The sequence below is a fragment of the Corvus kubaryi genome, unplaced genomic scaffold (assembly GCF_017639235.1).
Source record: "Corvus kubaryi isolate FWS band 111438036 unplaced genomic scaffold, C.kubaryi_AGA036_p1.0 138, whole genome shotgun sequence".
Taxonomy (NCBI): Eukaryota; Metazoa; Chordata; class Aves; order Passeriformes; family Corvidae; genus Corvus; species Corvus kubaryi.
Window position 1 is genome coordinate 19,953,710 of NW_024580672.1, and position 22,370 is coordinate 19,976,079.

A 22,370-nucleotide genomic window follows, 5' to 3' on the forward strand; every position below is an offset into this window, starting at 1 on the left:
TGCAATTAAAATCAAATGACCAAGCTCTATTTTGAGCCCCCCTTTTTGTCTTTGAGGTAAACCAAATAAAGCAGGTACATCCACGCACTATCTCCTTTAAAAGAATGCTGTTCTAACAGAGCTCCATATGAAGATGAAGTGTGACTCAATATCTGCATCACTGATGGTGCTGATAGGGAGTGATTCTAAAATACAAATTCTGAACCAGACCCCATGCTGGAATATGTCATTTAACCTCCTGCATTTGCCAGAATAACACAGAGGCACCCAGTCACTGAGCTTGCTCACCCCCTAATTGGTCTCCAGGAAGGAAGCTCTCACCTGGCTCCAAAGGAGCTCGGGGAAAGGGAGAGTTCTGCCATCCACCTACGCACACATCCACCCACAAACCTCCCTGACTCAAAGCTTCCCATGGCTTTCTGCTTTTCCTGCCTTGATTTGATTTCCTTAGCTGCCCTAAGAGTCCTTAAATACCCATCCAGCAGGCAGAAGTGCCAGGAGCACCAGCCATGTGCCTCTGGACCTGATGTTTCTTTAATTCCATGAAGCAAAGCAGCAGTGACAGCCCGAGTGTGAATAATTCACCAGGAGGGCTCTGGAGAGCAGCTGTGGAGCTGTCCTGGCACTCTCAGCTCAGGGGCTGTGAGGTGAAGCAGTGGAGGGTTTCTCTCCCCACATCCCCAGAGTGGTGGCCCATGAGAAACTACCTGGCTGGCCAGGAAATCCCAGTTAATCCCACTGTGCCACACACAGAACCTGCTGGAGAGGAAGGAGCCAGGCAAGAATCCAGAGTGATGCTCATAATCTGGGGCTAGGAGCTGAAGCAAATGAATTTTTCGTCAGTGAAGGTGACAGGGAAGGTGTAAAGGTCACCTCTGACACCCCCAAGAGGGACAGACCTGTGGCTTCTGTCTCCATCAAAAAACCTGCCAAGGGTTTGCATGGGTCTGGCTGAAGAGAGACCAAAGTCAACTTACATGAGTGCCTAAAGAGCTTCCTCATCTTCCTTGGACTCAGTGGTCTCAGAGTCAGTTCTAACCTAAATGACTCTGTGATTCCATCCCGGGATTCCAACCCAGGATTCCCTCCCCTGGGGAAGGGGGAGTGCCTGTGCACTGCTCAGTTGCCAGCTGCAGTTAACCCTCAACAGATGCCCAGCAGATTCTTTCCTCCTGATTTGTCTAAAACGAAGCCATTTGGTGGGTCCATCGTGCTCCCTTGGGTACACATGATAAATAAACCCAGAGGTGTTCAGCAACCTCCTCTGCTGCAGGGATTAGCAACAGGGAAATTAGTTATGTAAATCACTTGGGCCTTCAGAATACAAAATACAAAATACACACCGAGACTCAAATCCCTCACCAAGAGAAAAATTCAGCTTCCTCCTGAAATCAACAAAGGTTTTCCCCTTGATTGTAGATTTTCTGCCAAACCTGACCTTCCATATTCCATCATCACAGCTTCACTGAACTCTCTCATTCTGCCTCCCATTATTTCACATCTATTGCTTAGGGAGAATCCTCTTTTCCCGACTGTCATCCCTAATCCTTTTTCTCCAGGCATACATTTCCTCCCCCACTGTTCACCCAGGCTTGACACCGATGCCAGACCCTCGTCAGAGCAGGGAATTACTCAGGCACAGAGCTTTTCAATCCTGGAGGCACCACAGCTCACTGAAGAGATAACAGCATGCTGTGTCAAGAAACCACCCTGATAAACCCTTGGTCTCGTGCATTGAAGGTAGGGAAAAAGCCTGAATTCCCCAGTCCTTGCAGGGTTCATTTGAGCCCAGGAGGAGGCTGAGTGTGGGAAGAAGGCTCAGGAATCACCTTGATGCCAAGTGGGGGTGAGACTCCCCTTTACCACTGTCACAGAGTACCTGCCTCTCATATATCACCTGGTTTTCCCTTTATTTTTCCCTGTTCTTCTTAGTATCCCTGCAAGTTTTCCCACATTTTTCTTCACAGTGACCCCCAACTCACAGAGCACCTTCCTGTGGTCCTGTAGCTAGCTGCCTTTGTCTGCTGAGACTTAATCTGTTCATGACTGTCCCATGGACACCCTGCTCGGGCTCTTGATGTCAGGACACCCCTCCCAGCAGGGTTGTTGCTTCCTACCCAAGGGGGAAACTTGCTGATGTGCTGGTGCTGTGAAGCAGCAGCAAAACCTTCATCCTCTCCCTCATTTCCTCAGTCTACCTCTCCTAAGAGGGTAAAACCCCCTCTTATTTAAAGAAGGGGTCACCTTTAGGCTTTTCTCATGGAATCACTAAGGTCGGAAAATCCCTCTAAGATCATCAAGCCCCGCCAGCTATCCAGCATCACCACCACGTTCACCACTGAGCCACATCCTCAAATGCCACATCCACACATTTTTTGAACACTTCCAGGGATGGTGGCTCCACCACTTCACTGACTCGGGAAAAGAGGCAGACACTGTAGTCCTCTCCTCACCCCCTCAGCATGAGGAGTCATGTTCTGGAGACAGGGAGCTCTCAGGACTGACGGACAGACCTGGGCTCTGCACCCTGAGCTGTTCCTTTGTGGTCTTTGATGACTCTATCAGCCCTTTAAAACCTGGCTTTTGATAACAAAACAAACCAAAACTGAGGTGAAAGAGGTTTTTTTTCTACAGCATGCCAAGCTCTGGCAGCGTGCAGGGTGCCAGCTCTGCTCCCGAGCTGCAGTGAGCAGCTGCTGCTCATGGAGATGCGCAGCTCTGGAGGGCTCAGAGGGAAAACTGCCCGAGCATCGAGCTCTCGTGCACGTGCAGAGGCACTTACTCAGCCCAAATAACCGTGCTGCAGGGTATCTTCTGCCTTCTTATTGTGCAGAGATTAAAGCTTGGCTGCCTTGATCAGAAAGCTGCCCTGATTGCTCACAAACTCTCAGCCTCCCCAGTTAAAACTGATTTAAAGAGACAGGAAAAGCAACGGGAAAACAGCTCCCGTTCCGTCCTTTAAAACAAACCTAATTTTGACACCTAATTATGTGCAAGTCAGACTCATTCCTATTTCCTTTGCCAAGCTGCTTTTTAGTTTTGATCTCACAGGATGCTCAGCCTCACAGGGAGGGAGGCTTTGATTGGGAGGAAGAAAAACTCTTGGAGAGGAGAAAAGCTGAGTGAATAGAGGTACCTGCAGCACGATGCTGCCTCTGCCCCTCACCTGCTCTGTGACCGTGGGGATGTGGCGTTGGCATTTGGGCTTTGATTTCCCTGCTTTTGAAGGAGGAGGGCAAGCAGTCAGTTTCCTCCTCAGCATCGTATGTGGAGACAACGAACTGCAAAGTGCTGAACCAGAGCAGTAAAACCACTCCCGTCACCTAATGACAGCTCCAGAGAAGTAGCAGAATATATCCATTTCCCCTCATCTCTTTAAGCACAGCTAATGAAGAGAAAAGAAAGCCCCTGCCCTGGCTGAGAGCAAGCAGCAACACTGCAAGTGATGCACCGAAATGTAGGGAACAAGCTGGAGTGCAGGAATTAGGTTACAAGGCTGTTTGCAAATTAATGGCTAAATCAATTAAATGAAAGCATGGGATTTCTCTTGAGGAAAGTCTAGTCACAGTCGCAAGGAGAAGGGGAGGGGTTGTGGAGCAGGGATGACATAATCACGTTTGCGAATCACCAGCAGTGTGCATGCTTTAATCCATTAATGGGGTTTTTATCTGTGATCATAAAAAGCAGGTTACATTCAGCCTGCAAGGGAGTGAGGGTTGGAGGAGAGGGGAGGGGAGAGAAAGACAGAGAGGGAGAGAGAGGCAGAAAGCAAGGGAGAAAGAGAGCACAATTCACTCGGTGGATTGCTTGCAAGCTTGGGGCTGGTAATTAGGGCTCTCAGGAGAGCAGTTGCTCAGAATAACGTGCTCTCCTCAAAATGGACCGGCTGGAGACAGTGGTTCAGTCCTGCTGATATTTTTTAAGCCCTCCTTGCAGTTTGATGGGCATTCCCAGTGCTTTTGTGCACGTCTCGGGAAGCGTTGACGTGGAAAGGAGCAGCGAGGAGGGGGAGGTTGGAGGAGAAAACTGCAGCTCCTCTAAAAATACGGAGGGCATGCACGGGAGCGAGCAGGCTGGGGAGGAGGGCGAGGTGGGGGCACCTCGCACCATGGTCCCCCGGTGCCGGCGCGGCGCAGTTTGGGAGATGTCCCTCCTGTGACTGGACGCACCATGAGCATCTGGGAGCTGCTCCTGGCTTTCGTGGTGGTGGTGCTGATGCTCGTGGCCCTGCTGGCCAACGTGCTGGTGCTGATGTGCTTCCTGTACAGCGCCGACATCCGCAAGCAGGTCCCGGGATTGTTCATCCTCAACCTCACCTTCTGCAACCTGTTGATGGCTGTCTCGAGCATGCCCCTGACCTTGGCGGGGATCATTTACAAGAGTCAGCCGGCAGGAGATCAGGTCTGCCACGTTGTGGGCTTCCTGGAGACTTTCCTCACCACGAACTCCATGCTGAGCATGGCAGCGTTGAGCATTGACAGGTGGATTGCTGTGGTCTTCCCTCTAAGTTATCACTCCAAAATGAGGTACCGGGACGCTGCTCTCATACTGAGCTACACGTGGTTGCACTCGGCGTCGTTCCCCATAGTGGCAGCTTCTCTCTCCTGGGTGGGTTTCCATCACCTCTATGCCTCCTGCACGCTCTACAACAAGAGACCGGAGGATAGGACACAGTTTGTGATTTTCACTGGGGTCTTTCACGCCCTCAGCTTCCTCCTCTCCCTTGTAGTCCTGTGTTTCACATATCTCAAAGTGCTGAAGGTGGCACGGTTCCACTGTAAGCGGATCGACGTGATCACTATGCAGACCCTGGTGCTGCTTGTGGACATCCATCCCAGGTAAGGTTCCCGTGTGTTCAGCAACTGCTCATGGCAAAAGAAGTGAGGAGGGGGCTCAGTGTGATGCTAAATACAGACTAAGCTGTCTCACAGCAGGGGATGGGGAGGGGGAGAAAACAAGCATCCTCAAAGCCGGTTTCTATTCTGCATGTTTCTTTTCACTTGGGTTTAATTCTCTGATTGCAGAACTCATTTTTTGTTAGGCTTGAGGACTCGTTTTGGGAGGGAGAGCAAAGGAACAGGCAGTTTTGGCAAAGCATGCACTTCCCTTTGAGACAGTGATCAGATCACTGCCCTTTGTCTCCAAAGGTGGATTTAGTGGTTGATAGCTTTGCATTTTCTGGGCACTGTCAGCCCAAAATGTTGCTGGATCCGTGAGAGGGAGGAGGCTGCACATGTCCCTTGGAGTTTGGAAGGGAAGCTGAGTGCTGCCTGCTGCTCCTTTTCCCAGCAGTTTTCCTATTGCTGTGCTCTCTGTAACTTTATCATTCCTGAAGGCAGGATCCTAAGGGAATTACAGCTGCAATATTCATGCACTTGAATACCTATACTTAAACCTTAAGTGAGAGAGAATTCAGTAGCAATGTTAATGTGACAAACAAGGGATGTATAGAGCTCATTTCAAACGAGAGATTTTAGGCAAGTCCCTTGTGCCTCGAGACAGGAGGAGAAAAGTTCCCAGGGACTGGGAGGATTGTGGGCTGGAAGGCAAGCACCAAACAGGGAGAGGAATGCGTGCAAAAGTCAGGCCAGGGATTATGCACAAGCTATAAATCTTGCATGAATAATCAATGCATAGATCTGGAAGGGACGCAGGCTCGGTGTGTGATACGGGGAAGAAATCTGCCTGGCAGAGAGGGAAGCAGGGATCGGTCAGAGAGGGCAGTCCCACACCACACCTCCCATCTGACCATCCCTGCTCCCCTTCGCTCCACGAGCTGGAGGTGAACAGCAGCCTCTCCATTCGCAGCCAGCCAGGAGCAGAGCTGCAGGGCTCAGAGCAAATGTGGCTGTCCTCAAAAACAGGTCATGCTCTGGCGATGCCTGAGGCTAAGACAAATAAGTCTGGGAGGATCAGGGCAGGACAGCCCATTTTAGAGGGACAGAAACATTTGCTCAGAATTCTCCTGTTGAGCTGTTTGAGCTGTCTCTTGACCAAGAATGCAGAGCAGAACTTTGGGCAACTCTCGTTGCCATTCCTGAGAAATACAGGTATAAATCTTCCCTTATTCACCAAGTCACACTGAGGAAAAAACTCCCCCCTGCCCTGCTTGCTGTCTGGTTGATGAACTGTGCCTCGACTGCCTTAGTTCCTGCAGCATGAGGAGATGTGGTGGTTACTCCCAGGAAAGTGCCATAAACCCACCAGGGCTGGTTTAAGCTGCATTCATTTTGCTTAATGCTAAAAGTATGCCTGGACTGCACAGCAAAGTTTAGCAAAAGGGCAAAAATCTCAGTGTTATTTCTCCTCCTCTGCATTTTTTTGTGGTTGAGGTTGATTTGAGGGCGTTTGTGCATTTTGTGATCCTGTCACTGCGGGATGGATTCTGCGGGGCTGTGGGAATGATGCTTCTTATCCTCGGGGGAGACAGAGCTGTACAGGCACTTTGCTGTGAGCAACCTGCACCACTGGCTCTTACCTCTGGCATCAGGTTATTCTGACGCCTCTCTCTAAGAAAGTAGAGTTTTGGCTTCTTTTCTACACTACAGAACTGGTGGCTGATTTGACCCGCGGAGGGGCTGCTTTAACCAGCGACAGCTCCTGCTGCTGAAAGGGGCAGATCTCAGGTCACCTTCCCTCCTGTGAGCTCTGCACAGGGGCTGCAGCTCTGCTGGAAGAGTCAGCGATGCTCAGAAATGTCTGACATAACAAAGGCATCATTTGCATTATGTAACAGGCAAGTTCAAGGTGCACTGTAGGACCTGAGAGTGCAGCCGTGGATGCTGGGAGAGTCCACAGGAAAGAGCAAAGTTTGCAATCCCACCTTAGACTACTCTGACTCTCCTGGCTCTTTGCAGGGTCCAGTTTCAACACTGGAAAATGAGTACAGACAATTTTCTGCTTCCCATGGCTCAGAATCCACCTGCAGGGGGGTCTAGTGACTGATGGCTTTATTACCTGTGACTTGGAGAGACACGAGTGATCCTCTGAAGATCATTTGAGAGGAGCACAAAGGAAACCTCCAAACACCCTACAAATTTGTGTGAATTTTTGGGGCACGTGTCCTTTCAAGTTAGCTGAGGCTTTTTTAGTGGATCCTGCTTTTTCTTTGTTCTTAAGACCAAATTATCTTGGGTATTGTGGGAGATTTAACCCATGTATTTCTTAACTCAAATTATCTATATTATCTTTTTGGTGTATCCAGCTCTACACATCTTAAGGTCCAGCATCTCATAAACTTTATTTAAAATACCAAACCTTCAAAGGGATATATCTCAGATTTCCCAGGATATTAAAATCTTTAAATGAAAGCTTAGTCAACAATCCTGTTCTATTACTGATGTCACTACTGGAACTCACATGTCTCTTATCTTAGTGCATGAAAGTGTGTGCAAAAGCAAAATATTCATCTGTGTACATTATCTACATGAAGGAGTGAGATAAAATACCTTCCTCTGTGATGTGGTATTTATTGGATGCATCTGGAAATGCTGAACAAAAGAAATGGGTTTAAGTCTACCAGGACAGTCATGGGTGAGCTCTGGAAATGAGAGACAGCTCTGCATGTGCCAGTAAGGAAAAGATGTAAATAGGGAAATAGAGACAAAAAATACACCACCCTCTCCTCCCCAACAACATCCTAATTGAACCTGCTTTGGAGATTCACTTCCCTGTATTGCCATGGGCTTGGGATATTATGAATTTAAGAACACAGGTCTTAAACAAAGCTCACAGAACTCTAAGATCATTTTTCTGCACATAAAAATACTCCAAGTTCCCCAGCTCTTGCAGAACTGAGAGCACATAGGTTCCCTTGAAAAGGCGGATTTTTTTCCCTTATCAGCTGTCATTTCTAGCTGCAAATAACTCACATATGGAACATGTAGCACCTTTAAAAGTGTCATATTCTTTAAGAGAAAGACAATTTGTTTGGAGAACAAACTTTTCCTCCAGTATTTATTTCATCACGTCATGATAGCTGCTCTGGGGACCGGCAGTGTAAGACCAAATTTAGAATGGAACAAAAGAAACACTTCTTCTTTAACACAACCAAAGGAGCTCACTGCCACAGAGATCATTGAAACACACTGAGATCCTCAGGACACAACATGTGTTTGGATGTTGATAAAACAATTACAGATGAAGTAAATAATGTAAGGGTATGGCCATGAGCCTCAGAGCTATGAGAGAGCGGAGCCTGAGATGAGTCATCAATTAAAAATTTACAACGAAAGTGGAAAGACCAATGCCAAACAGTTTGGGTTTTTTTTTTTAAAAAAAATATATATATAAATACAGGTTATGGGACAAACCATTCAGTTTGCCTGAGAAGTGACTGTGTCACTGTGAAATCTGTGCAAGGAGTCAACACGTGGCAGCACTGCCATGTGCACAGAGAGGGGTTCGGGGTGGCAGTCTGGCTTTGGCTGGGCCCTTTGCAAAGGGATTTACTGAGGTACAGGCAGTCCTGTCACTGTGGGAGATACCAGTGCTGCCCAATCCACCTGCCTGGAGTAGGCAGGAATCATCCACATCCCTCAGAAATCATAAGGAGCACAGGAGTCACTCAAGCAGATAGAGGAAGAGGACGAGCTTTCACATTAATCCTGTTTTCACAAGAAAATGTGCTGATTTCAGAGATTTTTTGCACTGAAAGCAAAGCCTCAGCCCTGTGCTCCTTGCTGGCACACCAAGGGAATTCAGAGCTCTCTGGTGGCCTGCTGAGACCACCAACAGGAAACTCCAAGGAAAAGCTCTTGTCCTAAAATGCCACAGCTAGGGAAAAACCCAGGGTGTGACTAATTTGTACATGTTTAGTTGGAAATGGGGCTGGTTTGAGGTGAGGAATGAGGATATCCCAGCACTGTAGATTTATTAAACAATTCCAGCTTTGCAGAGCATTCAGCACAGCAGCCTTGCAGATCTGCATGGGCTGATGGAATGTTTATGGCCATGCAGCTCACAGCTATGGAATACAGTGATTGCTCCCACGTTGGCCTGAAGGTTCAGAGTGTTCTTTTTCCCCATTATGATTTTGTTGGTTTGTTGCTTATCTTGCTGGGAAGTTTCTCCTCTCCATGGCAGTGGTGTTGGAATTGCTGCCTCTAGGGAAGTAGCCCGCTGCCTGTCCCACCCTGGATATTTTCCAAATCTCTGAGTAACATCTTGCCTGCAAATACAGCTTACAGTAGTTCAAAAAGGAGCTTTCAACTGTTTTCAAGGATAAATTCCACCAATTTTACTATAGATGAATTGATATAATGGAGAGGTGTGCACATAAATGTACAGTCATGTGTCTGTCAGTAATTTTGTGGAGGGTAAGATGATCAGACAATGCATTAACATTTGGTATTGCCCCATTTAAATGCAGTGCACCTGCTATTGGTTTATGCAATTAAAACAGATTGTTCTGCATCATTCTGTAGTGAAGCCATTGCAGATTGTTACCTGATGCTGTGACTGATGCTCTTGTTTGTGTTGAATGTCACACAGTGTGCGAGAGCGCTGTCTCGAAGAACAGAGGAGACGGAGGCAGCGGGCAACGAAGAAAATAAGTACCTTTATTGGTACTTTCATACTTTGCTTTGCACCTTATGTAATTACAAGGTAAGTGTGAACCTACATCCTGGAAAAGGCTGCTGAGATGCACTCCTAGCTCAGGGAAGTAGGGCACTCTGAGCCAGAACAGGATTACAGGCTCCTGTGAAATTTTGATGCGCTGTTTCCACTCCTGTGACAGAGGTTGCATTTACTGAGCTAACAAACGATGTAAAATGTCACAGTGCTTCTCCACTCAGTCCTGATGCAGTCTGAGGGCCAGACTCTGCTCACTCAGCCCAGTCAATGTGCAGCTGGCACATCAGTCCATAAGGTTTTGCAGACCTTTTTTCAGTTGTCACCTGCTGCTCTGATTGACTCCCCAGTCCAGGGGTTGATCTCCAGGGAAACACTGGCCTCAGTATCTCAGACTGTGAAAATTTGGTCAACAACATCCAGTTGAGGTGTGAACACAGTCCACAGACTTAAACAAAACTTTTTGTGATTTATGGTCAGATGGCTATCCACCAGCTTATCTCTGGAAATGGCTCCTGTGGGAAACACTAAATTACTCCTATGAAAAAATAAAGTATTAGAAAGTGAGTCTCTCCAAAAAAAAGTTATCAAGCTGTTGAAGGAAATTTGCAGCTTGCATTCTTTATTAAAAGACTCTGGAAAAACTGAGATGCTGCTGTGCAAAACAGAGAAAAAAATTATTTTAAAAGTATCTTCTATTCCAGTACTATTAAGTAGAAATTAGTGGGACTGACTTCAGTCAAACTCAGATCTACCTTTAAAAAATCATTGAAAAAGCTGCATTAAGAGTGAATATAATTGAACACGTAGCCTACCCTGAGCTTTTCCTATTCAGTGTAATATCCTGAATTTCCAGAATTAGAAAGCAAAAGTAATTTATTAGAATTGCCTTCACTTTCATTTAGTGGCCACAAGACACCACTGCAATCCACGCACTTAAATGGTATGAAAGGCTTTGTAATTGAGGACATTTAGCCTTAATTCTCAAGGTGTAAGTTATTAAAGTATTTGTCTTTTTGCAAATGGTTAATTTTCATTTCATGTTGGGTCTCTGAACTTAATGAAAATCCTCCCAGTCACAGAATAGCTGGCGGCTCATCCTGAGTGACACCGAGTGCTCTAACCAGAGCTGTCAGGAGTATTTTTGCACTCCTCCAAAGGCATCTCAGCACTCAGGCACCACCTCCCCACCTCCTCTTCACTCTGTGGTGTCCCAATTTGTGTCCCAGTAGCCTTGAGATAGAGAAGAGGAGTTAGAAAAATCCTGAGCCTTCTCGCTTTAGTCTGTACAAGGATCACTTAAATGTTCTCCTGCCGAGGAACAGGTTCTCCACAGAGAGTGATGATGATGAGAGGTAAAACACAGGGTCCTGGATGCATGAGGATGTTTTGAGGCAGGGTGGGAGCTGGCCAGATGTGTCAGGAGGGTTGATGTTTCCCACATTCCTGGCCTTTTCAGTTCTGGCATGTTTAGGGGGATCCCTGCACAGCAGGCTGAGGGGAATTTCCTCTTGAGCTCCTTGAGACACCTTGCTGGACACTTCCAGGGCTGGGTGTCCCAGGACAATCATCCCTTCCTTCCCTGGGCCTCACCCAGGGCTGAGGGTGTGGACACTGCGGGAATTGGGAGAATTTGGTTTTAATTGTGTGGGAAAATAGTAATTTCTGGACTCTGTCCAGTGCTTTGCATTCTCAAGAGAGACACGATCAATCACAGTTCAAGCAGTGGACAGAAGTCAGGAGAGGGAGTGCCTCTGCCAGCTCTAACCAGCAATGCACTCCAATTAAACATGCTTTTAAGTACTCCCTGAATTGGGGGCTGTCAGCAGCAAATCACAAAGTTTTACTATAACCTTGTTATCTTCCTGTTTGCACACTAAAAATAAATACCTGTCTCTAGGAAGTCCATGAGCCAGTGAAGGAGTTGTGATTATGAACCCATAGGGATAAATACTCCTCCAGATAGATGAGAGTTTTTCAGATCACATCAAGATAAAAATCAAATTAGGCACTTCTTTTATCAAGAAAACACCCTTCTAATGAGTTCAGTGGATGACCTTAAGTGGTGTATCAGAATCTGATTGTCTTTGATCCAGTGTTTCCTCTGTACCAGCATGACTGGTGCATTCCCCCATATTATATATTTCTAGGCATAGCTTGTTTCTTGTTTTGTAAAAATAACTTGTTGGTGCACATCTCTTCCTTTGCTTTATTTTTGATTATGGGATTAAAGATACTTGTTCCAAACCTCTTTTCTCCAAGGATCTTTTTCATAAGAAAAATGAAGAGAAGTCATAGCAGTTTCTCATATTCATTTCCAACTCCAGGCATTTCATACCAAAATACAGAACTTTGCTCGTGCAAGTTAATAAGTGCTGTCAATGCATGAGGAAATTGGCTCTAAATTAAAAATCCTGAAGTAATAGCAGGCAGAAGTTCTTAGTCTCAAGCCCTCAGGTTACAGAGGAGGATGGTGGAACAAGCAGAAGATGATTAGAATTCTGTTGTATCATCTCTGGGGAGTAGGGGGTGAGCAAACCCTGTTTTTAAACTGTTGTTTGCCTCCCAGATTGTGCTTGGGCACACAAGAAGCTCAGAATTCTTGTGCCATTTGTGTTCTTCAGCCTCCCAGCTGGGTGGGCACACTTTTGGTACAATATTTTAGTGCAGTGATTAACTGCACAGGTAAATAAAGGATTTCCAGTGTGCATTACATGTGTAGAGATCAAGGTCATGCACTTCAACATGGCATTCGCATTTGTTTACTGAAGGTGAAATAAAATAATTGGATAGCCACGTGAAATTACACACTCTACAGAGTTATAAGTTTCTAAAATATGAACAAAATATCACAGAAAAAGAGCTTACAGCTTTGAAATAAAAGGGCTCTGAAGACCAGACAGTAGAAGAGAGGCTTATGAAAGCAAGCCAGGGAATTATGTAGTTGATACTGTAAAATTTAATTTACAGGTAGCACTGAAATATTAATGTTCCTTCACTAAAAGTGTCTGTTTTAGGCTGAAAAGCTTCATGAAAATGGAAGCTATGCATATCATTTCCCTCACAAATGAGAAACAAAACCTTTCAAAGGCAATAAATTCTGTGATATGCCTTGAAAGGCTGACATTTAATTGTTTGTACATGAAGTGGAAATGCATAGCTTGGGGTTTGGCTGCATTTCTGTGTTTGCTGCTTGATAACTGCAAATGTAATTTACTATAAAAAAATAATACATGAGAATTGAAAAATGTGTAAATGTCAAGGAAGCTTTTGGAACGCAAGGAAAATATTTAAGATTTTGTTAATAAAATTGTAGGCTTTTCATTTGATCAGTCAATGAAGGTAAAATTAGCAAGTCTAGGCTTGCAACCCGAAGTGTCTCTTTGATGTGCTTTAAATGGAGATTGTTAATGTCTCAGAGAACTGATTGACAGACCCTCAGACACAAATTTGTCATATTTTGGTTATTCAAGGCATCCGCTGAATTTAATTAAACATAATCAAATTCACATCTGTAAAGCACTCAGTAAAAATAAATCATCCAAATGAAATTCAACATGATGAAATTCAAAATGTGAAGTAGGCATCAAATAAATGAAGTGGAGACCAACAAGGATGGCTCATGGTAGATTACAAAGTAAATGTGACTCAGTAGATGATTAATTTCCAAATTGTCAATTCTCATTTTAGAACACATTAATGTGGATGTCAAGTTGCATTTTATTAAAGAAGAGAGAATACACCACATGAGACCACCTGGAAACTTTAGTAGATGATAATTATGTCTCAGTTCTGATCTTCCTTTATGGGAAAGATAACAACCATGAGTTACAAGGAGAGGTTGAAAGAACATTTGTTTAGCTGAGGTGGAAGGAGAGAGAAATGGGACAGATGGGGGTTCTTTGGGATCTCAAAATTGCTGAGCCAAGCAGCACCAGTGGAGTGGCACAAGGGATTCCCAAGTATTTGCATGTGACATTCCCTGGTCACCTGAAATGTCCCTCCCCCTGACTGGCCTGTGCCATTCGCCAGCATTATTTTAAACAATGTGTAGCAGTGAAAGGTTTTGGAATAGGAATAAAATGACTGAGGAAAAAAAAACCCCTCATCTTTAAACTGCTTGAAGTACCAACATTACTGTCATTGCTGCTGCAGGAACCACCCTTCAGAAAGCTCCTTGGAAGTGGTGCTTTGTCTGGAGAAACGTGAGCAACTGAAGTATTTCGCAGGCAGATTTAACAACATCTGCTGCTGCAAACAGGTTCAGCAAAGATCTGATTTGCCATGTGGGGTTCTGTAACAGCACGTGGCTGTTCGACCTCTATAAAAATCAATAGTTTCTAACAGCCTTAGAGGCATATGGAACAGAGCTGCCCTTTGGTGTTGCTCAAAGACATGGGGAGTTATCAATATTTCACTGTCAAAAATATTCTTTTAGTACATGGTGAACTCTCTGGGCTAGTGTAGGTATGAGGAGCATATGAAGCTCTTCCCTCTCCCCCTCCCTTAATGATTTTAAAGTTTTGTCTTGCTAAATATGTTGCAAATGTGAATTCTTGCCCTTTGAACTGACCAGTTTTTAAATTCAAGGTACGATACGCCATCTCTCAGTGATGAATTTCCTTGTGTGTTTCTATGACTCAGAAAAACTGTTTAAAGGCATTGAACTCTCTTTAGATCTGGACTGGCCAAGAGAGCTGGATAGCCCATGTGAGGTGACTCAGATACTCTGCAGGGGACCTAGAACCGCGAGTTCAGACTGATGCTGGGTTTTTAGAATGTGAGTGGTAGTGGAATATGACTCCCATGAGACCAAGCAACGGCACTTCGGCAAACAGGCCTCAAGTTTACGTTAGCAGTCTTTAAAATTTGTAAGAGGAGGACGACATACACATTTTCATGAGTATGGCTTTCTTTTCTTTAGTTTTGTTGCAATTGCCCAGGAATAATTTGAGGGTTTGGGGTGGGTTAATGTCATTTTTAACGTTTCACTCTTTCACCCTTCCTCTTTCCCCAGACTTGTTGAATTATCCTCTGTGGTCCACATCAGCGCCCACTGGGGGATCATTTCCAAGTGCTTAGCTTACAGCAAAGCTGTTTCAGACCCTTTTGTGTACTCTTTGCTACGGCACCAGTACAAGAAGACGTGGAAGGACATCATAAACAAGATCCTCAAGAGAAGCTCCATCAACTCCTCCGCGCTGGCGGGCGAATCGCACAACCGGAACCTTCCGCAGCTGAATGAATGAGGAGCCCGGTATGGGACAGACAAAGTGAGATTTGTGAGACAACAGGAACTGGCCCATCCTTAGTAGCTCTCCTCACCTGCCCAGGTTTTGGGAGGCAGCTGTGGACAGGGTGAAGCCCAGCCCACGTCCCTCCAGTAGCCCATGTAACATCCAAGGGAGACAGGCTGCTCTGGACCTCCTGCCCCCGACTGGAAGAGCGCTATTGATCTGTGATCCTGCAGGCTCCACAAATACAAATCTCCCATTGATTTCCATCAGCAGCTGCATCTATAGATAGAAAAGTAGTCCTCAGCAGAGGGGCTCATGAAAGTAATGGGAGCAAACCGGTGCCATGGTGAGATTATTCTAAAAAGCTGCACTGGGATATTTGTGCTGTGTTTGTCACTGGCTGCAGGTAAAGCTCCCTCTCCTGTAGCTGCCAACATGGCTTTACAAAAACCACCCCACCCTAGTGGCTTGAGAAGGTTTTGTGCAGAAAATATCTTAATGGGAAAATCTTAAAAAAAAATTCTAAATATTCATCCAGCGCCCAGCACAGTTCAGCCTTCTCTGATATATATATTTGGAAGAATCCTGTAGAATTGAAGGAAGAGAAAAAACAATTTGGACTATGCTGGATTCAGCCATGTCTTCTCTAAATTTTTTATGTTATTTACTCAGAATCCCACTAATATTTTCCCCGTTAAATTTCAGGAAAATACAAATGGTAGACAGGGTGGAAAGGTCAGGATGCCTCCTGCCTACCATCCATATATCTGAGCTCTGAAGAGCTGGATTTTGCCCAGAGCTGCAGATCTGGGCCCTGTGCCCAAGAGGAAAAATAACAAATCTCTTTTTCTGAGGAGTTATTAATCATAGGGTTTTTTCCTACTTAAAGGAAAGATGAGCCTAAATCTGAGTTTCAAGTATAATTTCCAAAGCAAGTGGAGCACAAATAATAGGCCCCCTCTCCACCATGAGAGGGGAACCAATAATCTGAATCCACATCTGTACGTGCAAATCTCTGGAGGTTTCAGTACAAATCTTTATAGCTCTGGATTGCAGTTCTGCATAGGAACATTATTAACATTTACCATGCACTCAGATGCATGCCCAGATCTTAAAATAGGCTTGGTTAATTAGGCTTCATGAATGCAATGGTAGCTTAAATAACAGCTGACACAACTAACTGGCTGTACTTCCTTCTATCCTTGCTCATATTCCAACTGTCAATGCCATACTGAGAAAATAAGGCCTCAAGTAGTAAAAATCGTGGGATTACTTTTTAGTTGGCACCTTCTCTCACGCAAGAAAAGGGCTTGGTATGTTGCAAAAAATGCCCACTGTTGGATTTTCTGGCCTCTGATTCAAAGCCCAGACTGGGAACTCAGTGAGGGGCCTCACCCCAAAGTCAGTGAATGTGGGGTAACACCTCAGTTATTATGTGAAGATTATCAGCTACCATGTAAATAAAAATTTTCAGCTTATTTATTAATTTCAGTCAGAAAAAAATACCATAATTACAATAAAATCCACATGTAATTACAGCCACAGAATTTAAGTAAGCTTTTACAGCACTGCATTTAAATGAGCCCTTGGCCAGATTAAATTGTTTATCTCAGTTTAATCATTTTGCTTCTTAGGTTTAACATAATTTTCTCAGGTGGAATAGATAAAAACACCCAGTTCAATACTTGTTTCTTTAAAAATTCAAGACATATTGATGATTGGATTGTAGTAGTGTGCAGGATGTTAGAAAGTTGATTATTACTGAGTTTAAAAAGATAAAAAGCTCTATACTGAGCATGTTTGACTAAGATCACTTTTACTAAATTGCACCAGGAAAGTCCACAGCTGTTGTAAACTTCCATGTGGAGTTGATGCCAAAGTCAATGGGAGGTTTGTACGTCAATAAGGGCAGCTCCAGAAACATTCAAACTTTCAAATTCAAAGACAGCAAGCTAGTTTCCCAGGAGAAACAATCCAAAACATAATGCATTTAGGATGTCTAGTAAAAGATGGAGAATACAGCACTGGACTTGTCTCATGATGCTTGTGTATCACAGTCAGTCACTGGTTGATTTATATCCCACCATGAGCAATAAATCTCTCCCTTCGTATGTGTTTAAAAATTTGTCTCTCTTTCATAGTGCCTTTCTTGTATAATTAATCCTATAATAGAGAATAGATATAATTTCCCCTTCCTTGCATCAGCTCTCTGTCATGTTTTGACCATCTGAAGCAAGCAGGAGTTGTAAATGCTGGTGCTTGACAAACTGCCTCAGAACACAAAATAAAAATAGCACCCCAGCATTCCCTGATGACATTTTATGTGACACTCGAAATATGATGCTGTGGCTTGTTAAGTGCTAGATATTCAGCTGAATTCTTATAGGCAACTGGCAAAATTTTCTAAAGTGTGTGTCTCAGTGATGAATGTAGATATGAGTAACCATCTGTCTGCTGAGTATTATCTGTACTATACAACACTCTGACCCGAGTGAGGTAAAATAACAGTGGTAAGTGTAATGCACAGTATTTATTATCTCTGCTCATGAAGCAGAACTGTTCTCTTGTCTAACACACGTGTGCAAAGGGGGGGGAGGGGGGATTTCCATTTGTTACTTAAATATTTTTGAAGAAGTTTGTAAAGTTTGGCTGCATCCTGTGCCCAAAATCTGGAGCTGCATGTGCAAAATCTGGGCAGCTGCTTAGGCAATATGCAGTTTTCTGTTTGTTGGTATCTGTGACCCATATGCAATATCTACTCCTCACACGCATGTTCAATTAACATTTCCTTTCTATCTTGTAAATTTGGCAGGCAGAGCACTGGCAGATGATTAAGAGAATGTAGTCCACTGTGTCCTTTTGTGGATTCTGAGCTTTTTCCTTTGTTCATTTTAACGGTTTTTATGTAATTTCAGAGCCCTAACTGTGAGCTGTGATCCTGGTTTATGTTATGTTCTTGAGCCAGCTTGAATGTGAAGATCTGGGTAATTGCATTTGGCAAAATCGAGGAGAGGCGGAACAGGGTTTGTTGAACAATTATTAGGTACTAGGCCCTTTGCTGATATAAATCAAAATAATGGTTGTTTCACCTGAGGATTGGGTCTATTAGATGACTTTATCCAGGTTTTATACATGTCTGCTCAATGTGTACAGCCCTGCTTTTTATGGTATTTACAAATGGGAGGATGTAGACAGGATTTAGGGAGTTCTTCTTGTGTGTAAGTTCTCACTTCCAATGTCAGGCAACCACAATACTCAACAAGTTCTATCCCTGTTCTTCCTCTTTGAGAAGATCACCCTAACAATCTCTTTGCAGTAGCCCTAAATCAGACTTTTTAGAACTTCCTTTATGTCTGAAAAAAAATAAAAGCTAGAGATTAAAAGTGGTCCAGACAAATCCTTATGAAGCCTGACGACTGTTGCAGCAGCAGCCACTCATATCACAGCACCACAGACCAGCTGAGGTTGGAAGGAACCTCAAAAGGCCCCCAAAAGGCCCCCAAAAGCCACATCTCTTCCTCTGGCAGTGATTTACCCTCTCAATTTTGCCAGTGCATCTAGGAAATGATCTTGGTTTGCTTCAGATCAAAAGTAAAATCTTCTGGCAAGGATATTTTTTTAAAAAATAACTTTGAGAAGACATTTTAGACTTAACTTCAAAATCAAAACATTTTTAAGAGGTTCCAAGAGTGAGGCAGGAATGGATGTGAGTGGGAGGCCGAGGGTCAGGGAGGTTGGGAAGTACAAAGTGGCTTTGCTGCAATGATATGGGATTCCTTGGCTGCAGTGGGATTTTCCCAGTGCCCTGTTTCCACCCCGGGAGCTCTCCAAGTCTCTCAGATATTCACTCATTCCAAAGGAAAAGGTGAAAATCCTGTCAAAGCCCTGTAGCTGTGCCACAGATTGGGCTGAGGCTGCAAGAGCAGCTGCCACAGGAGGACCCTTTTGGGTTTGGGAAGACTCTAATGGTTTTCAGATGGTTTATGTGGAAACTACTCATGTTTTTTGAATGACCAGAGAGTCTAATTCTCAAAGTCCAAGAGGTTTAGATCACTTGCAGGATGTGAATTTTTCTGGACCTACATGCCTCAGGTTTCAGAGCTCCCTTACCTCTCTTAATCCTAAATGAAGAAGACTCTGAATTCCCTGTCCCATACAGTTTTACATGTACAGTGAATATCTCTGGAACAACCCTTTGGAAATTGCTTTTCACTGCTGTTAGATCTGTCTTCTCCCCACTCTCAACGTTCTTATCATTAAACAAAGCTTAAAAGCAAAGACAGAGACTTCACACCTCTGTCAGCTCATTGTTACTTGACTCTAAAAGTCACTGATCAGCACGGAAAGCTCAGTTAGGTCCTGATCCCAGAGTCACTGTGTGTTTTCTTTGCTGGGTTGTGAGGACTGAGCACAGGATTATGTGTCTGCAGAATCAGGGATTATGTCTTTGTAACCTCCCCACACCTGAATAAGTGAGAACAATGACATTGTAGCCTTAAATCTCTTTATTTTTAATTTGCTTTTCATGCTTTCAGCATTCAATATAGTGAAAATTTTTGACAGGTGACCTTTTTTTTAGGAAAACCATCCTGCACCAAAAGGCAACTGTCCCTCTTGGGGGGGTATACAAGTTTACATGGAGAAAAGAGCTGCTGAGTCTTTGTAAAATGTCAGCTTCTTACCTGTACTCTTGGTGTGTATGGTGTAAATATGTATTTAGGATTGTTGGGTTTTAAGCAAATACTGCTGATCTAATGAACTGGAGAAGTTTATCACATAGGTCTATATTTCTAAGGAGGAGGATTAGAGCTACAGACTTTAAGTGCCCTTCAGAAATGTGTGTGCCAAGAAGCAAAAGCGTCAGGGGTGTGACAGCAGGGGTGGCAATCGTGGAGTAAAAGAACATTTTTGGTTGAAGAAATGCTGTTTCACAGGGTTTCAATATACCCAAAGGCACGAGCCCATATGGCTGATTATTTACACACAAAGTCATGTTAAGAAAAGGATTTCCATTTGGAATTGTTACTGAATTATACAATCATAGAGTGGTTTGGGTTTGAAGGCAGCTTAAAGATCATCCAGTCCAATGCCACCCCCTGCCATGGACAGGGACACCTTCCACTGTCCCAGGCTGCTCCAAGCCCTGTCCAACCTGGCCTTGGACACTTCCAGGGATCCAGGGGCAGCCACAGCTGCTCTGGGCATCCTGTGCCAGGGCCCACCCTCACAGGGAAGAATTTCTCCCTAATATCCAATCTAAATCTCCCCTCTGTCAATTTGAATCCATTTCCCCTTGTCCTGTCACCCTCTGCTCTTGTCCAAAGTCCCCCTCCATCTTGCTGGTATTAAAAAACTGTTTTCTAGTCACTGTAGTTCTACAATTTCAGCTTTAAAACAAACCTCTTTTAAAAGTCATGCAAAGAGCAAAAAATTGAAAGCCCCCATTCCCTTGGGATTTGGATCCAGTGCTTTTGAATGAAATGCCAGAGCATCCCAGTGAGATACCAGTGGGAATGCAGCAGGTCCATGGTGCAGAGCTGGCTGCAGCCTTCCCCTTGCTGCCCAACCCAGTGTCCTGCTCTGTTGTATTGCACTTGTGTTACGCTGAGCTCTGGAACAAAAACTTTAAAAAGCCCTGTCAGATACCAAAGTGTTTTAATTTACCTCCTGACCACTAAGTCCTTGTGCACAGACAGGTAAATTCTCCTCCTGTTTTGCTGATGGGATCAATGAGCAACACAGGGAAAAAAATGCAAAGTAAGAAATCTCATTAATTTAATGACTTTTGTGAGGAAAAAGTCAGTAAAATGACTGGTGCCCTCAGGGTCACACAGCAAACAAGTGACAAGGCTGGGGACAAGTTCTCTGTGCTCTGTGTCCAGCCTCATTCAAGTGAAATAAAGCCACCTGCATCAGCCAGACTAAAGAATGGGTCTTTTTATAGAAGAAACCATAGGGCTTCCCAGATAAGACATTTTAAAACTATTATCACGTATTGCCTTGGAAAATAGAAATAGGTAACTAAGAGGTGCCTTGATTATTTATACACATGGCATTTTTCTAATCCTTAGAATTTTTTTCACAGCGTTTTTTGTTTTTGAAGATTATTTTAGGATTAAAATTTCCATGTTTGGCAATCACTAATCATTCCCTTCTGAATTCTTGCAGGAATGTAACCTATTACCAGTCCTTCCAGATACAGTTAGATATAAACATTTGCCCCTAGATTAGACTATTAGAAGATTATTTGATTTAAAAAAAAAATTCTATGGAGCTGGTTTTACAACTCCTTGCTGCAAGGACAGTGGGGTTGCTTGGGTGAGTAAGGACCATTCATATCATGAGAGGTATAAAAGGTTCAGTCTGTGTATTTAAAGTATTTTGTTTTGTTTTGCAGATATTGAAAATAGATGGGTTCCTATTTCTAAAAGCACCTAGAGCCAGTCTGAAGGAAGGTAGTTATGAAATAACATTGATAATAGCTGCTGTAGATAGGGCATGTTTGATTATATTATTATAAATATACCACTATAATTTATTGCATTTAACTTTTTTGTATAACAATGGGGTGTAATTGCAGGGGCTATTTATTTTGGGGGGAAATGGGAATATAAATGAAACCTTTCTAAACTGCATGGATAAAGGGATGCACAGACCTCTTTGTAATCACAACACATTCAAGAGTGCCATGAGGTAACATGGATTTTAGGGTCTCGGGTAAGCTAAACTCGATAGCCTCCTAAGAGATATTCCAGAGAAACAAATCCATTCATGCAAAGGCAAACACATAAAATCCTCTGTGTCTACAGTTAAAAGGAATACAAAAAAATCAATGTTAATCCCGAGTGCAGATTTTGAATAATGGGGCCTGTGCTGTCTGTTCTGTTTACAATGGCTTGTGCTTTGTGGATACATATCAAATATTGTAATATATTTTTATTACATAGAGTTAATGGTTAATACAAAGTGACATATATAAATAAATACATACTATATCTGTATATTGTGATTTTGTTTACTGTTAATGAAATGTGATTCTGATAAATTACTTGGCATGAGCTATTTTTCCATATAAAATTAATGTTTTAAAAAGTCTGTTTCACTTCATTGTTGCAAAAGTCAAGCCTGTGGTGTCATGGCAATGATGTGACCTGGTCAGTCCCTCCTGTTTTTTGGAAAACTGTTACAAAGTGCATTGCAATGGAATTTTACTTCATTCCAGTATGAGCAACACAAGTGGAATAATTGGAGAATCTGAATATACAATGCTTATGTCTAGTTTTGACAGAAATGTTGGGTCTTAGTACACGTGGTTGTACTTAGGTTTAGCTGTTCCCTGATGTCCTGAGCAAGTTTCAGAGTTGGTTTCAAGGTTTGGGGGATTCCCTCTTCCTGCTCCCTGAACATCCTTTGCCATTCAGAGTTCCCACAGAAAGGTCTCAGGCTGAAGACTCTTCCTCAACACCACCCAAGTGGCAAATTTCCTGCATAGGGAATGTCTTCTGGTCCTCGCTCAGCAGAGTCTTTTATTTTCTATGTAAAACCCAAATTCTTGGTCCT

The 22,370-nt window shown here is 43.8% G+C and overlaps 1 protein-coding gene across 1 annotated transcript; it reads left to right on the forward strand.

The window, feature by feature from the left end:
* The first annotated feature begins 3,683 nt into the window (after nt 1–3,683).
* Nucleotides 3,684–19,798, forward strand: GPR26 (G protein-coupled receptor 26). Its single transcript, XM_042019529.1, has 3 exons — nt 3,684–4,838; nt 9,493–9,606; nt 14,591–19,798. Exons 1-3 carry the CDS (start codon nt 4,171–4,173, stop codon nt 14,820–14,822), a joined length of 1,014 nt encoding a protein of 337 aa, XP_041875463.1. The 5' UTR covers nt 3,684–4,170; the 3' UTR covers nt 14,823–19,798.
* Nucleotides 19,799–22,370: the final 2,572 nt, after the last annotated feature.